The sequence below is a fragment of the Rhinolophus hipposideros genome (assembly GCF_964194185.1).
Source record: "Rhinolophus hipposideros genome assembly, chromosome: 12".
NCBI classification, from domain to species: domain Eukaryota; kingdom Metazoa; phylum Chordata; class Mammalia; order Chiroptera; family Rhinolophidae; genus Rhinolophus; species Rhinolophus hipposideros.
Genome location: NC_138058.1, coordinates 35,889,002 through 35,905,492, shown reverse-complemented (window position 1 = coordinate 35,905,492; position 16,491 = coordinate 35,889,002). Strand labels below are relative to the sequence as shown.

The 16,491-nt window shown below is 40.0% G+C and overlaps 1 protein-coding gene and 1 pseudogene across 9 annotated transcripts in view; both read left to right on the top strand.

The window, feature by feature from the left end:
- LOC308505853 (uncharacterized protein) overlaps positions 1-8,595 on the top strand; it is a 614,997-nt gene extending 606,402 nt beyond the window's left edge. For all 8 annotated transcript variants that reach the window (XM_081068611.1, XM_081068614.1, XM_081068612.1 and 5 more), the window contains 2 exons: positions 3,219-3,323; positions 4,955-8,595. In XM_081068611.1, the coding sequence (XP_080924737.1) occupies positions 3,219-3,323; positions 4,955-5,113 (264 nt within the window). In that variant the 3' untranslated portion in view covers positions 5,114-8,595. The remainder of the gene's footprint in view (positions 1-3,218; positions 3,324-4,954) is intronic.
- Positions 8,596-13,142: 4,547 nt separating this feature from the next.
- On the top strand, positions 13,143-15,508 carry LOC308506004 (heat shock cognate 71 kDa protein-like; annotated as a pseudogene). Its single transcript has 3 exons — positions 13,143-13,198; positions 13,565-13,811; positions 13,874-15,508. The product of its transcript is annotated as a heat shock cognate 71 kDa protein-like (transcript).
- Positions 15,509-16,491: the final 983 nt, after the last annotated feature.

The window sequence follows — 16,491 nt, the reverse complement described above, 5'->3', positions numbered from 1 at the left end:
AGTTAAAGATATCCAAAGGGCTGTGCTGTGTGAGACTGAGAAGTACACACCCAAGGAGGATTTCCAAAAACCTGTTAAGTAATTACAGCTTCTTTGGACTATTTGGATGGCCTCCTACACTGCCTGTTTTTGAGGTAGCAACCTCAATGGGCACGATAAAGAGAAAGTCACTTGTCAGAGTTGTACCTTGAAATGCCTATTTTAAGATCACCGCATGATGATGTAATTTTAAGTAGTATTGATACTTTTCCCCCTATGAACCTCAAATTTGTGCTTTCTAAAGATTGAGATTGACAATTGTGGCTACCAGTAGCTTAAAGTAAATACATATAAACAAAAAAACCAAAAAAGCCCAAATCAAACATTTTTTTCCCCCAGTCTAGCTGCTTCCCCGTGGTGTAATCAGAGTAGTGGTTTCTTGAGTCTGTTTGGATAGAGCCTCTTCCAGACTTATTTTATGTTAACGGTGGTATGGATGCCCTTTTGTATTTCGCAGCAAGAGAAGTCCTTATGTTATAGTCTCATTGAAGGACAGCAGTGACACTGTGCTCTGGGAGATATTTCTTGTTTAAACAAGTTACAAGAAGATTATTTGAAGGGTAACAGCCAGGTTATGTACCCCATAAAAGTACAAATGATTTACAAATATTTAACAAGGAAAAAACTAATTATGCTGCTCCTGTCACAGAGAGGCCAGCCTCAGAAATGGTATAATCAATATGGGAATGTTAGCTGTAATACAGTCTGTCAGCTTTTTAACCAACCAACCAAAAAAAAAAAAAAAGAGAGAGAGAGAGAGAGAGAGAGAGAGAGAGAGAGAGAGAGAGAGAGAGAAATCAGAAAGTCCATATGCAAAGTTTAGCCCTCTCATCCAGACCTGTGAATTTTATATTTGGTTGTATATACTTTTCATATGTCAGGCGTCTGAACATTTGGAAGTTATTTTCAAGGCCATTTAGGAGGGCCCCATTGGTCTGAGTTTATATGGAATTCTATGACAACTGGAGGTTTCCCAATGGGTCACTGTACACAAAATACAGTATTTTGTTCTCTGGATGCTAGTGTTTCTTAGGACACGTGTCCTTTCCCACCAGATTTACAGAAATTTGATCTACTGAGGAAATCGTTTTCTTATCCTGTGCATGTTTGAAGAGGTGCACATTATTTTCTCTTTTGCATGGTATTATAGATGTATATAAATTTAATGATACAGATACGTTTGTGGGTATCTCAGGGCCCGGGAAATTTGCCCATTAGAGAGGCATCAGTCTGGAATGTTAAACAAAAGTAACTCTCTGAATAGTGTGACAAAGGGGGTCATCACGCAATGGTCGTGAGCACAGCTGGGGAGTGTGACTCCATGAATTTAGTTCCCAGCTCTGGCCACTTAATATTTAGGATCTTGGGTAAGACTAATGTGCTACAAATCTTTCATCGTAGAAGTGAAGCAAGCAATGGGAGTTATTTTATCAGTTTATGGGGAATTAAATAACACATGAAAAGTGTATTAGACAATCTGTAACATCTAGTAAATACTCAATAAACATTAACTTGTAGTATCAAACCAAAATATTTCCCATTTCTAACTCATGTTGTCTTAGCCTTGCTAACTTCTGGGAACAAACAGGGTCACATTCATAGCAATGGCCCAAATGTTGGTGGTATTTGCCAGCATCTGCCGAACATTTGGAGCTAAGCACTCTGCAAGATTCACACATGCGTCTCTGTTTCCTCAGCCCGCACCAATATTTCCTGGCATTCCTGGCTATTTCACATGAGCTCATGGACCATCTCCTACTTTTCTTGTTGCTGTTGGCTCCACCTAAAGCCCCTGATGGGGGTGCTTTGCTGCTGTAGTTATAAGCAAAATCTGAGAAGGGCTCTGCGTCCCTCCTGCTGCTTCCAAAGTTAGCAATTTGTCAGGAGTCAGAGTGACGCCATGCCCCTTTATTGTCCCCACACCTTGGGAGTTCCACAGTGTGTCTCTCTCCCCATCCATGGTACATTTTGTTAGCCCCTTTACTTACAAAAAAAAAAAAAGAAACAACAACAAAAAAAAGCTTCAACTGTGCCTGCAGCATCCCCCACAGGGGCTGGCATGCACTGGTAGGATCAAAATAGAGACCGATATCTGACATAAATAGGATGTTTTCCTCTCCATCTAAGGCTTTCTTTCAGGCATCTGTACAAAAGTGTCCTTTCCCAGCCAATTTTCTCAGGAAATTGATTCCTTGAGACTCTGACCAATATATCAGTTCTTCATACCAGGCACTTCTGAATACCAACTTAGACTCAGCAAAGTTTCCCCTCTATGTGATGTAAATGGAATGGAATAGTTCTATATTCCAATAGAATTTTACCCCATATAGTTTTGGGGGACATGATTTGACTCATGGCAGATGTCTGAGTCCACGTAGTACTTACTGAGGGTTCTGACAGGTCTTGTGTGTTGTGTGTTCAGAGATGGGAACTTACCGTAGCTTCTACACATAAAGTTCTCAGAGTTGGGCCACCTCTGATTTGTGGCTTTGTTTCATAGTTTGGGTTGGTTACCACGTTTTACATTATAGTAACTTTACTTTATTGCTACTGTCACAACAAAGCAAAGCAGCTATTATCTTATAACAAACTAAAACTGCATTGCTAAACCATTGCATCTAACCAAACCACAGAGCTATAACACCTAATTTACAGTTTATTCCAATTGCATGGACACAAGGAACATAAAATAAAAAAATATATATATATATATATATATATATATATTAGATTTCATTGGCTCATCTGGGCCAAGGGCTTTGAAGTTTGGGAGGATGGTTATAAAACAGCTGAGGTTCCATGTTGTACACAAGACTTCTACAGAGCACCGGGCAGCTGAGTACACATTAGGGCTGACTTAAAATTGTCCACGTGGTACATTGACATCACACCCAGATTCTCACACCTCTGTCCAGCCAAGCTAGAAGCCAGCTTCCCGAGCTATGGGTACTGCTGTATAAGGGATCTTAAGGGTGACAACCGACAGGCCTGCCAGTTACGGGGTTGGAGGGGCAATAGGAGACAGCACAAGGCAGAAATGCAAAGTAGCTTCTTTGTGCCTTATAAAAGCATACTGGTGTGTTTCCACTGAAGAGTAGGGGTCTAATCAATGTTAGGGATGAATTATCCTAAAAATAAACTAAAGAATGGAAAGCCTGACTCCTTTTTCCCTCTTCTAGGTTCCTGCACAAGACAAAGACAACATAGCACAGATTCAGAATGGCCTTACCACTCTTCTCTTATCCAAGGTGAACCTTCCCTTCAACAGCCAACCACTTCCAAAGGTAACGCATAAGAAGTTCCTAACTAGGGGCATAACATAGCTGTTAGTTCCTCCCCTCCTGCTCACCACATCAGGCTCAGCTCTTTCTCTGAGCTCATAACTCTCAATTACTCCACTGACCGTGGCCCTTGGAACAGCTGGCGGTATTTCACTCAGCAATAAGGGTGAAGGGACATTTGGGATATGGAATGGATGAAGTAAATGTGGAGGCAAGGAAGTAGGAGAGATTTAGAGTGATCCCAGGTTCCTGGTGGTCATGGTCGGTGTGGTAAAGCCATTTATTGACCCAAAGAACCCGAGAAAGGTAGAGATTTGTGAGGTATATGAGTTGATTACCTATTTCTTGATACAGATTTGACTATTCTCACCATTTGTCACCTACAGCCCATCCTCTGGCACTGCCATTCAGAGTTTTCAGCCTAGCATGGTGGTATTATAGGTTAGTGACTAGTAAACATCAGTTAATGTCTATGGGACAGTAGTCCCCTTAAACCTGAGCAAGCCAGGCCTCGGATATCAGGCTTTGGAAGGCTTCTCCCTGGTTCTGACTTGGCTGTACTCCTCCTTACAAGGAAAAGAGTTTGCAGGGTTATGGGAATGAGCCCGAGCAGAGACTGCCCTCACTTCTAGAACATGGTCCACATATCCCGAGCCTGCTTCCGGGCCAGTGCAGACTTCTGCCAGTTCCATCTTCCTGTGCACAGACCATATTACTGGTCAGTGCACATCTGGGTGCCAGGAGGGGTCAAGGTAAGCCAAAGGGTGGTTGTTTGCAGGGATAAAGTGTGAAAAAGTTTGGATGTCCACATAAATTGGTGTGGGATCAAGCCCACGTGGAAAGTGAGGGTGTTGTGTTATGAGGCAGGATTTGAGGACTGAAGACCAGCTTTCTCTGCACTTTCAAGTTTCTGTAGAGAATTCTAAGGACTCCAAAAATCTTAATTTGGACCCTGAATTACCAGGTAATTGTAAATGTATATTCACCAAGGTAGGGGGATAGAACATATTTTTTTAAGTAGTTTGCTAGCTTGACCTACTTTAATATTTAGGTCTCGTACATGTACTAGTTATCTCAGTCCTGAAATGTCAGTGGTGGGTCTGAGAGGGGACCCTGTGAAGCACTTTATGATGAGGGTACCCTAAGCACACCTTCTAGGACGTGGCCACGGCAGCTCCCAACGTTGAACCTGATGAGGCTCCATCACGGATGGCTGACTTTTCAGTAGGCCTGAAACATGGAAAGAGAAATGTCACAGATTCAGGCAGTGGCACAGCAGGAAGGACCTGGGTCTTTTCTCTTAAATTAGTTTGATCCCTAAGTAACTCAAGCTCAGTCCCACTTCATGCTTAATCTATTCTCTCAGATAATATAATATAAATTATCTTTCTTTCTTTTGAAAGAATAGCATTGCAGTGTTTGATTTTGTTTGTCTCTCCCCACCCTGCCTCCTGGGTGTTATACTGAATTTCTTTGTGTTTCATAAACTGTAATACTCCCCCACAGTCTGCTTCTCATTTTGAGGGTTAGAATACTTTATTTTCCTTCAGTTTTTAGTAATGTCTATATTTCTCTAACCTGAATTATTACTTTGACTGTTTCCTTATTCTCTCACCTTTTCTCCCCCCCTCTAGTCTTTTTCTATCTACCTTCTCGGTTTCCTCATTCATGTATGGTGGAGAACAGTGCGTATGGATATAACGGGATCATTTGACTTCCTCAGAATATACTGGGCCAAAATGGTGAAGCCAGAGTATGAAGAAGTATCTCCAGGCTTTAAATGTGTCAAGTGAAAAACCTGCACGGGCAGGTGACTGAGAACATAAGTGTCCATCATCTCCTGGTGTTGGAGACTATACAGCAAAACATGGATGAAAAGAGAAGATGGTTTGTGGGAAAAGAGGAGGAAGAAAAGACGAGGTGGAGGTGACTGCAAGAGAAAAGGTTGGGGGGAACCTTTCATAACTTATGGCTGAGTGTCTGTGGAGATTCCCTGAGTTGCCAGATTCCCCGCTTTTTAGCACTTGAGTTGCTACAGCTAAATGGAAGAGAATGGCCATGGCAAGGACAGCTCCTTCATCCAATACTTATTGAAAGGCATCTCTCTGCCCACTTGGCACTTCTACAAAGAAGTGGAAAACAGTCCCTGCTTTCAAGAGGCTTATAGTGTTCCCAGGGCACCAGTGTTCACACATATGAAGATGACATAGGCTGGAGCTCTTTTCTCAAAACAGGCAAAGGAAAATCCCAACCTCATCTGTCATATGGTTCTTGTTGACATTTGTCCCAGAGGTAAATGAAAGGATGTCTCTCTTCTGGCCAGGCCAACACACACAAATATATAGCAATTTTTACTCTGCATGTGGCATACTAGACCAGCTGTAGTATTTCATGTACCATATTCTCAGCAACCTGTGCCTGGGCACATGTATAGTTGACCCTTGAACCACACAGTTTGAACTATGTGAATCCTCTTATACACAAATATTTTTCAATAATACTGTAAATGTATTTCTTCTTCTTTATGATTTTCTTAATAACATTTTCTTTTCTCTAGCTTACTTTATTGTAAGACTATGGAATATAATAGATATACAAAATATGTGTTAATCGACTGCTTATGTTATTTGGTAAGGTTTCTGGTCAATAGTAGGCTATTAGTAGTTAAATTTGGGGGGAGTCAAAAGTTGTATTCAGACTGCACCGGTAGCTAGCACCCCTAATTGCTGCTTTGTTCAAGGGTCAACTGTATAATGAAAATCTTCATTTCTCTCAGTGCAACTCTAACTTTTTACGGGGGGTACTGCTTGTTCAAAACAAGGAAATAGCAACTCCTTTGTTCTTTCCTCTCTGTTTTATGTAAAACATTTTATTGCTACATTTTTATTTTTTCACCTTGGGAATACTGTTATTTTGGGCCTAGCCATGAGCCATAGGTCCTATGTGGTTTGGGTATGTTGTGTACATGTTCTTGGACTTTAAATCACAAAGATTGTAGCAAACGAAGAACTCCTAAATTGAGAGACTTTGAATATTTTTTTTTCTTTTCTATATCAAATCATTTGCCATCTATGTCCTTCTCCATCCTTACCCAAGCCAATTATGGATGCATTTCATGGACAAACTCTATCGTCACCAGTTTATGAGCCAGCCTGGACCAAAACTGAAAGGGTAGTATCATGCTCATGCCACCAGCTAAGTGGTCTGGAATCATTCTGTAATAGTATTTTTGCAGATACCCCTATACATTTTAATTTCCTCCTTAAAATTGTGTTTCCCTTATAGCCTTTTTTTCTTCCCAGACTGGGCTCTGTGGTATAGTGTCCCATGGCAGGAAATAGAGACTTCTTGGCCTTTTTAGCAAGACATAAAATTGAAAGCTACACTTAGAGACTCAGACCACAAAGTTTTAAGTTAAGGGAATCCAGAGTGAAAAGGAAGGGGCAGGGCTGGCTGGGGTCAGGGAGCCCACCTCTTCCACCCCTGGAGAGTGGTGGAAAGAAGATTGAAATATGGGGAAAAAGAAATCTGTTAGATGTCACGGGTCCTGATGGCCCCTCTTTGGGCTACAGTTTGGAGAGGGAAGATGTGTTAGAGAGGTATAGGTATTACAGCAAGAAAAAGAGAATTGCATTGCAGATTTCAGTTAAGACTCTAGAATATACCATCCTTTCTTTGGCTGTTCTATTCTCTCTCTTCCATCTTCACCTTTCTATCCTAACCCTCCATACCAACTTTTAGTGCTCCCCTATGAAACTAAGTTTGGCTTCTCAACCTTGTTAGGCAGAGAACAGTCCTTCAATTTTTGTTTTCCCCACTGGCCACTCTCATATTCTGTGTGGCATTGAAGAGACTCAGAAATCTCCTTGTCCTTTTCAGAAGGGATTTAGAAGGCAGTTGAGTTGAGATCCAGTAAGATTGTGACCGCATGTCCTATGCCGATAGACAACATAGCCTTCAGCAGAGGCTGAGAATGGGACACAAGCAATGGGATGGATGCAAGACGTGGCAGGTTTAAGGTAAAGGTAGATCAGGGAAAGCTCCAAGATCTTGATACAGCCAGGAGAGAACAGGTCATGAATTGCACCAGCCATAGACATCATCCATGACCAGCAAGGGCAAGAAGTGTTTCTACACATCGCTACCCCCTGCCACAGGTGATTTTAGTTTTTAGGAACGTCATATGACAGGATTGGCATACGTTCAGAGTGGGCTGAGGTCCTGCAGTTAGGATTGCAACTGTTTGCATAATGAAAATGAAAAGGCAGAGGAAATCAGCCCTGTCATCCAGTTTATGATGGCCACAATCACCCTGCTTTTGTCTAGACTTTGGGAATCTGAGCTAGCTGCTTACTGCATGCCAGGGAGAATAGCTGGCCAAAAATGATGATGGACAGTCCAGTGACGGAGCCCATAGCCTGGACTTGCACACAACCAGCAGCAAGCAGACATTGGCAAACTGACAAGGTGACATCAGCAGTTGAGGAGCTTAATCTGATTTTAATAAATATGTGGATTTTATTTCCCTCAAAAAAATAACAAAAACAGAAAAGAGAGAGCCACTGCAAAAATCCCCTACTTGTGCTAATTCATGCCGTGTGGCTAAATTTCAGCTCTGTGCTGATATAGGCATTCTCAGTTTCTCTTTAGTTGTGCTGTAAAAAACATATTTGCATATTGCAAAATGCTCCACAAGCATAAACTTAAATTCTGGTTCTTATATAGAAAATGTCCACAATTATGTCAAAATGAAATTGACAAATATTCATAGCTAGCTAGGCCATGAGAAATAAAAAAAAATAATAAAAAAGGGAAGCATAAGTTTGGCAATTAAGTTACAGTGACATTAAGACATTAAGGTGTGAGAAGCTAGTGGCATCCCATGACAAGGAAAGACTCAGACTTAGGACAGTAAATGACCAAGAAAAGGAGAAGGGATAGATCACCTCAGCCTGTGTGGTTGGTGGGGTATACCCTAAAGACTGAATCAGATAAAGAGTGGGACCTCGTGGTCATGGGGGAAGATCAATCTTCAAAGGATACCGTAAGTCAGAAATATGGTGCCAATTAATCCAGCATGAAACTGCTTGCACAATTTTCATACTGTAAATTGGCCCAGTTACCACTAAAATAGGCAGTGCCATACTATGAGAAAGTAACAAACCCACCTTACTGGCGCTACTAAGTTAGAAGAGGATTTTTGTAAGTTGGGAAATGTAACCCAGGCTTACATCCGACCCCAAGGGCAACTTACTGATGCCCTGATATCATTGTCTTTGGAAGCTGAAACTCTGTAATAAAATGATGTGTATTTCAGTACAATTTTTCTGCATCAAGACTTTGCTAAGTATGAGTAACTAGTGCGATCCAATCACAAGCAATGGGAGTGGAGAAGAAACTGTGAAATGAAAAGCAATTCCAGTGAAATTGAAATGGTACATCATGTTCAATTCCTGTTATGAATATGAAGAAAAAGGTGTACAGATTGTATTCTTTAAAATCTTGTTTTTGACAGAATGCCAAATTATCAGCTGCCCGTGGTGTCCACTTGTCTCAGCCTCGCCCTGAATAGAAGCAGCATTTAATCTGGGTGTGAAATAAAGGCAAGATACAAAAGTGACAATAGTCCAGACAACTATAAGACAAGAGAAGTGCCCTTCTGGCAGGGAGGACTTCCTGTCTGGACTTCCATTCACCAGGACAATTTGGGGAGTTCACACTGCAGTGCTAGCTGGGCTTATTTGCCAAACAGAAAAGCTTTAACCAATGCCCTGTCTTCTCTAGCAAGTAGGTACCCCCAAATATCTGGCAGCTTAGCTTTCTTGTGCATCTTGTCTAGACGCTGGGATGGTAGAGTGGGGATGAAGAGTAGGTGGGTAAAGACAGCAGGTTTTGGCATGAATTCGGGCTCCATCCCTTACTGGTTGTGAACCTGAGCCAAATGTATGCGTCCTTTCAGGACAGTCTTTATTCTCCTCAATTTAAAGATGAGAATAATTTCAATGGTCATGTAGAGATGTTGTATTACTTGAGATAACACAATGAAAGCATCTATCACCTGAGAAGAACTCAATGATGGTAGCTTTGATCATTACTATCCCTGCTTTGTTTTTCTCACCGGAAAACTGGCAAAGAAGAGCAATGTTCCTTCCTTCTGCTGCAACTAGGCTTTCCCTGCCTCTAGTTTTGTATTGGATAGCAAGTCTGTATCTGATACGTTTTCAAATGGTCATTTTCTTGGCACATCTTGACATTGTCTGATCTGATAATTCGCTGAACTCTTTGCTCCAGAAGAGTCACCAAAACATGACTGGAGGTGGGTTTTCATGACCCATCAATCAATTGCCATGGTACAAAATCTACTTGTACTTTTTATATATATATATATATATAGTACTCTGAAGTAGACTATGGTGGCTATTGATTCTGCCTGCCCATCATGTTTTCCCATATCACTTTTTGAGTAAGATCTCTTCCCTTTATTTACAGGATTAGAGTTTGACACAAAGCCGGCCATTCACACAACTCCATCCCCTTGGCTGCTGTGCTTGGTCCAAGACATAATCATATCACTCAAAGGGGGACCAGTTGATGCAGTGGGGGGAAAAAGCTGTTTATTCTTCTGAAGTTATTAAGCTAGTCCTGTTTAACCCGATGCTGCCAGAGCCATTTCTTTACCATATGAAGTGAACTTTGCTGTTAGTATGAAGAGCTAGCATTAATTGAATGCTGCCTATGTGCAAGTACTGTTCTAAGAATTTTATTTGTATTCTCTCACTTAATGCTCACAATATCCTTATCTTGTAGATCCAGCTGTAATTATTATTAGAGAGAGAAGGAAATTCAATCACAGAGAGGTAAAGTAACTTGTTCAATGTCACATTGAAAGTGATAGAGACAGAATTTGAATTGATGCACTTTGTGTTATTAATTTCTAGGCCATGGTTCTCAATTTTTCCCCCCAGGGGATCTTGAGTGATGTCTAGAGACATTTGTGGCTATAGAAACTTGAGCAAGTGGTGCCAAACATCCTATCATATGCAGTACAGTACACCCACACAAAAAATGTAATCTGGTCCAAAATGTGACTAGTACCAAGTTTGAGGAACCCCATTTTAGGCCATTCAAGTTTCTAAATTCTGTTGGACAGAAACGAGAGAAGCACCCAAATTGTGCTTAGGATGGTCCCTAGGCTCAGAACCTTCCAGCTACCTAAGCCAAAGATGCCCTTTATGTTTAGTAGAGTTTGAGTGAGGTGTTCTTTCAGGTTGCCATCTGGAGAATCCTGACTAATAGATATGCAATACCCATTTTTATTCTCCTCTAGTCATAGACGTTTGAAAAGATATGTAAGATTTCTGTGTGTGCTGTTGACTGTCCACCTCAGACCATCAGGATGATAGTGACTGTTTTTCTCTCTACATATCAAGATGCTTAATTAGCACTTTCGGGAAAAAGTGAAAGTGATGAGCGATAGGCCATCACACTTATCACACAGGTCAGGGTGGAAATAATCCTCAACAGTGTTTTTCTCTACCTTTAATTTAGAAGTTATGATTCAGTAAGAGATCCTTTCTCAACCGTTTAGTCTTAGAAGCCAATGCCTGCTCAACACATCTGCTTCCTGGGAACCATTTTTATGTGCATTTTACTTTTTCTCTCTTTGCATCCACTTTGGAATTCTTTCTCATCTTATGTACAATATAACAGACTGATGTCTTCTAGTAACACATCAATAATTTTGTGTGTCTGTGTGCCTGAAGGTCAACAAACCACTTTCTTTTTTCAGTTACAATCAAATGACTACCGACACCTAGAAACAACTAGAGAGCTGGGGGAAAAAACAAGTCTATGTGTAACACCCAGCACATCTGCAAGTTCAGGAAATGTGGAACAGACCTGGAAAATAGCCAGGAAGCTCCCATTTCTGTGTATTTTACAGCACCCAGCCATATAGGAGATGCTAATATTTATTTAAAAGCCTCAAACTCATGGAATTCTGCTATGGATTGGACATGTCACTTTCTTGTGGCAATGAGGTGCACATTTTGATACTTAACAATAATAAATCTCATAGACAAATGATTTTCTATATTTTTTTCTATATATAGAAAATAAAAAATATATTTTCTATATTTTTTTCACTGTTTTAACAGGTCCGGGTCTTTCAGATACAGACACCTTAAATTATGAAACGAATCTTCATATAAACCAAATCTTAAATAACTAATTGAATTACGTCAAAATTTCTTAGATGATCTTCTTTTTTTTTTCTGTAGGATCTGTTTCTTTAAAACATTTCAAATTGTCCACTGAAGCTAAAATGTGCTTGGTTTCTGACTATTAAAAGCTTTAATCTGATTGAACTAAATGAGCTTTTAGGATCTCTGTCTTATAATGGACACACTACATAATTCTCAAATAGACTTCTTGTGGGGTCACAGAGAAGATGAAAGGATAAAAATGGCTTTGCTTGGCCCCAGTGAGACCACTATAGTTGGCATCTTGTTATATTAAAATCAGAAAGTTCTCACCTATGTCAAGCATTGAATTGGATGATATTTTCTAGGTATTATATTTTCTCTCTCTGTTTTACTTGTATATCTGTTACATGGAATTTTTTTTCTCTGTTAAAACAACTTTGTAAAACATGTTTCCCATCTTCTTTAAACTTTGCTAGCACAGAGTGCATAATTCACTGTCATATATTGTTTCATGTGAATATATCATTTTATTCTAGTTAGCTAAGTGTGAGGGATTCTCTTAAATCTAAAGAAATTCTACTTATGTGTTCCATAAATATCTGCTGAATAAGTTGAGAGGCAGCATGATAGAGTGGGAAAAGTCTAGCTGAGGGATTAATCATATATATTAATTGTGTATATTGGAAAAGATAAATATCTGAGTCTCAGTTTCCCCCATATGCAATAATACACTAATGTTTCTGGCCTTGGCATATTAACTGGGACCAGACTTACCCTGCCTATGAAGAACTGGTAAACTAGACAAAATATATGAAATAACTGTTTTCGGATGTTGGACAACAGGCAATGCAGAACTGTGATCCCTGAGACAAGGGAAATCAGCGAGGTAAGACCTACAAGCACCTTGGCTTTTAGCTTGGAGGCATGTAATGGACCACAAGAAAAAGAGGAAAATGAAAGATAGAAACAGACATATCACTAATATGAGGAGACAGAACTTGGAATGTAGGAAGGATGAGGTGGCTGGAATTTGTGATGCAGAGCAGTACTGAGGATCAGCACAGAGAAAGAGGTCTAGCAATCTGTTAGGGGCCTTCAGGAATCTCTGGTTGGAAATTGCACAAGGGAACTCCAAAAGGCTCAGAAAAGAAGAAACACGAGCACTGCAAGATGAACAACCCCCCTGTCTTTCAATGTACTGAAAGACATTCAGATGTGTACCAGTCAGATTTGAGAGAAAAAAAGTCCAACATCAGAAAAGAAGGAAGGGATACACCCTAAATTCATTAAATGCATATTACAACAATATTATTAAAAAACATTAAGCTAATAAAGTTGATAACTTAGATGAAATAGATAAGTTTTTTCAAAGACAGAAATTACCAAAACTGACACTAGAATAAATAGAAAATATAAATAGCAATATATGTGTTAAACACATTGAATTAGTAATTTTAAAATGTTCCCAAAATAAAAATGCCAGGCCCAGATAACTTCACTTGTGAATTCTGTCAATCATTTAAGGAAGAGATTATAACAAATTTATGCAAACTATTTCAGATATTAGAGGAGGAGAGAACATTTTCCAACACAACTTATGAAGCTAGTATTGCATACTATGACACCAGAACAAGACAAATACATTATAGATCAATATTCTTCAAGAGCATTGAGGTAAACTGAACAAAATATTAGCAAATCAAATCCAACAATTACATGAAATGTATATACATGTGAGCTTTGATGACTAAGTGAGCTTTATTCCCAAAATGCAAGGTTAGTTGAACATTCACTAATCAATACAAAATCACCGTGCTATCAGAATACATGTGCTGAGTCGTGTGTTTATATATGTGTGTGTAATCATAATACATGCAGAAAAAGTGTTATCAGAATTCAACTTCAACTCATGATACAATTAGCAAACTAGGAATGGAAGGGATTTTTTTTTTTTTAAACTGAGAAAGAATATGTATCAGAAAATCTATAAGACCCTCATTGAACGTGGGGGCAGCTGTCAGGATCTATCTTCTTTGCAAGCTGTGCTTACACTGAAGAAACTGTATCTAAAGGACCTGCAGTTGGCGTTCATCTTGGCACCATCTACTCTTGTGTGAGTGTCTTCCAGCTGGAAAAGTGGAAATAATTGCCAATGATCAAGGAAAACAAACCACCCCAAGTTATATCACCTATACTAATACCAAACAAATGATTGGTGATGCCACAAAGAATCAAGTTGCAATGAACCCCACTAACATGGTTTTTGATGCCAAATGCCTGACTGGATGTAGATTTGTAACTTAAAACAAAAAATAAAAATAAAAAAATAAACAACAACAACAAAAACAGCATTAAATGCTGTTGTTCAAGTCATTATGAAGCATTGGCCCTTCATGGTGGTGAATGATGCTGGCAGGCCTGAGGTCCAAGTAGAACACAAGGGAGAATTTTCTATCCAGAAGAAGTGTCATCTATGGTTTTGACAAAGATGAAGGGAATTGCAAAGTCTACCTTGCGAAGACTGTTACTAATGCTGTTGTCATAGTATCTGCGTACTTCATTGATACACAGCGTCAGGCTTCCACAGATGCTGGAACTATTGCTGATCTCAATGTACCATTAGAATCATCAATGAACCAACTGGTGCTGCTATTGCTTATGGCTTAGACCAAAAGGTTGGAGATGAAAGGAACGTTCTGATCTTTGACTTGGGAGGTGGCATTTTTGATGTGTCAGTTCTCACAATTGAAGATGGAATCTTTGAGGTCAAATCTACAGTTGGGGACACCCACTCAGGTGGAGAAGACTTTGATAACTGAATGGTCAACCATTTATTGCAGAGTACAAACACAAGCATTGGAAGGACATTAGTGAGAAAAAGAGGGCCATCTGTCACCTCCATACTGCATGCGAACGTGCTAAGCATGCTCTCTCTTCCAGCACCCAGGCTAGTATGGAGATTGATTCGCTCAATGAAGGAATCAACTTATACACCTCTGTCACCCATGCCTGATTTGAAGAATTGAATGCTGGCCTTTTCCATGGCAACCTGGACCCTGTAGAGAAAGCCCTTTGGGATGCCGAGTCCCAGATCCATGATATTGTCCTGGGGTGTGCTTGTACCTGTACACCCAAGATTCAGAAACTTTTACAGGACTTTTTCAATGCAATAAGAGCATCAACTCTGTTGAGGCTGTTGCTTATAATGCAGCTGTCCAAGCAGCCATCCTATCTGGAGACAGACCTGAAAATGTTCAAGATTTGCTGCTGTTGGATGTCACTCCTCTTTCCCTTGGCATTGAAACTGCTGGTGGAGTCATGACTGTCCTCATCAAGTGCAATATTACTATCGCTTCCCAGCAGTCACAGTCCTTCACACCTGCTCTGACAACCTGCCTGGTGTGTTCATTCAGGTTTATGAACGTGAGTGGGCCACAACCTCACAACCATACCTCCTGCAGCTCATGGTGCTCCTCAGACGGAAGACACTTTTGATATCGATTCCAATGGCATCCTCAGTGTCTCTGCTGTGGATAAGAGTACAGGAAAAGAGAACAAGCTTACCATCACTAATGACAAGGCTCATCTGAGCGAGGAAGACATCGAGCACATGGTCCAGGAAGCTGAGAGGTACAGAGCTGAAGATGAGAAGTAGAGGGGCAAGGTGTCTTCCAAGAATTCACTTGTATCCTATGCATTTAGCATGAAAGCAATTGTTGAAGATGAGAAACTTCAAGGCAAGATCAATAATGAGGACAAACAGAAGATTCTTGAAAAGTGCAATGAAATCATCAACTGGCCTGATAAGAATCAGACTATAGAGAAGGAAGAATTTGAACATCAGCAGAAAAAGGTGGGAAAAGTCTGCAACCCCATCGTTACCGAGCTGTGCAAGACTGTAGGAGGCATGCCAGGAGGGAGGCCTGGGGGGGCACCCATTCTGGTGGTGACTCTTCTGGGTATACCCTCCAAGGGGTTGATTAAGCCAACCTTGATCATAGATTTAACATTGTTTGACACATAATATGGAAGGACCCAAATTTGTAGTAAATCCCATGGCAATTTTAAGGTTGAGCTGCTATATAGTAAAGAACAGCATTCTTGATACTAAACTATGGAATATGTGCACAGGAAAAGGATATAACAATGAACTTTATCAGCACTGTATTGTAAAGTGTACAATGTGATGTCTTAAATAAAACTAAAATTGGCACAGAAAGAAAGAAAGAAGGAAGGAAGGAAGGAAGGAAGGAAGGAAGGAAGGAAGGAAGGAAGGAAGGAAGGAAGGAAGGAAGGAAGGAAGGAAAGAAGGAAAGAAAGAAAGAAAGAAAGAAAGAAAGAAAGAAAGAAAGAAAGAAAGAAAGAAAGAAAGAAAGAAAGAAAGAAAGCAAGCAAGCAAGCAAGCAAGCCTACATAACTAGGCCCTATTTTCAAGCACTCAGGTTTCCCTGAAGCCAGTGACTTACAATTATTACCCATGTAGACTTGCCCCAGGGTGGGCTCCATCTGTGTGAGTAATGGCTTTATCTGGTCTGCCCAGACTTTATGTCAATGAACCCTGGTAAGTAAATCTATGGCACTGATTATTGCAAAGCCTGCCTATTTCAAGTAGTTATTATTCTCATGTCAGTTTCTCATATTTTCAAATCTATAATTTCTATAAATGCAGGGACAACATTACACAACTCCTCTACCTCTATTCCCATTTTATTTATAGAGGCTACACCTTACTAAATGTTTTGTTGTTGATGATCATGGTGTTGATTTAATTTGTTGTAGCCAATAGCATGGTATAAGACAGAATTTTGGATAACTGGAAGCAAACATTACAACCATATTGTTATGTCAATCCTTCCATGGTTTAAAGGGGCCTATATTCTGATTATATTAGGTTGGTGCAAAAGTAATTGCAGTTTAAGAAGTTTTTGAAAATAATTGCAAAAACCACAATTACTTGTGCACCATCC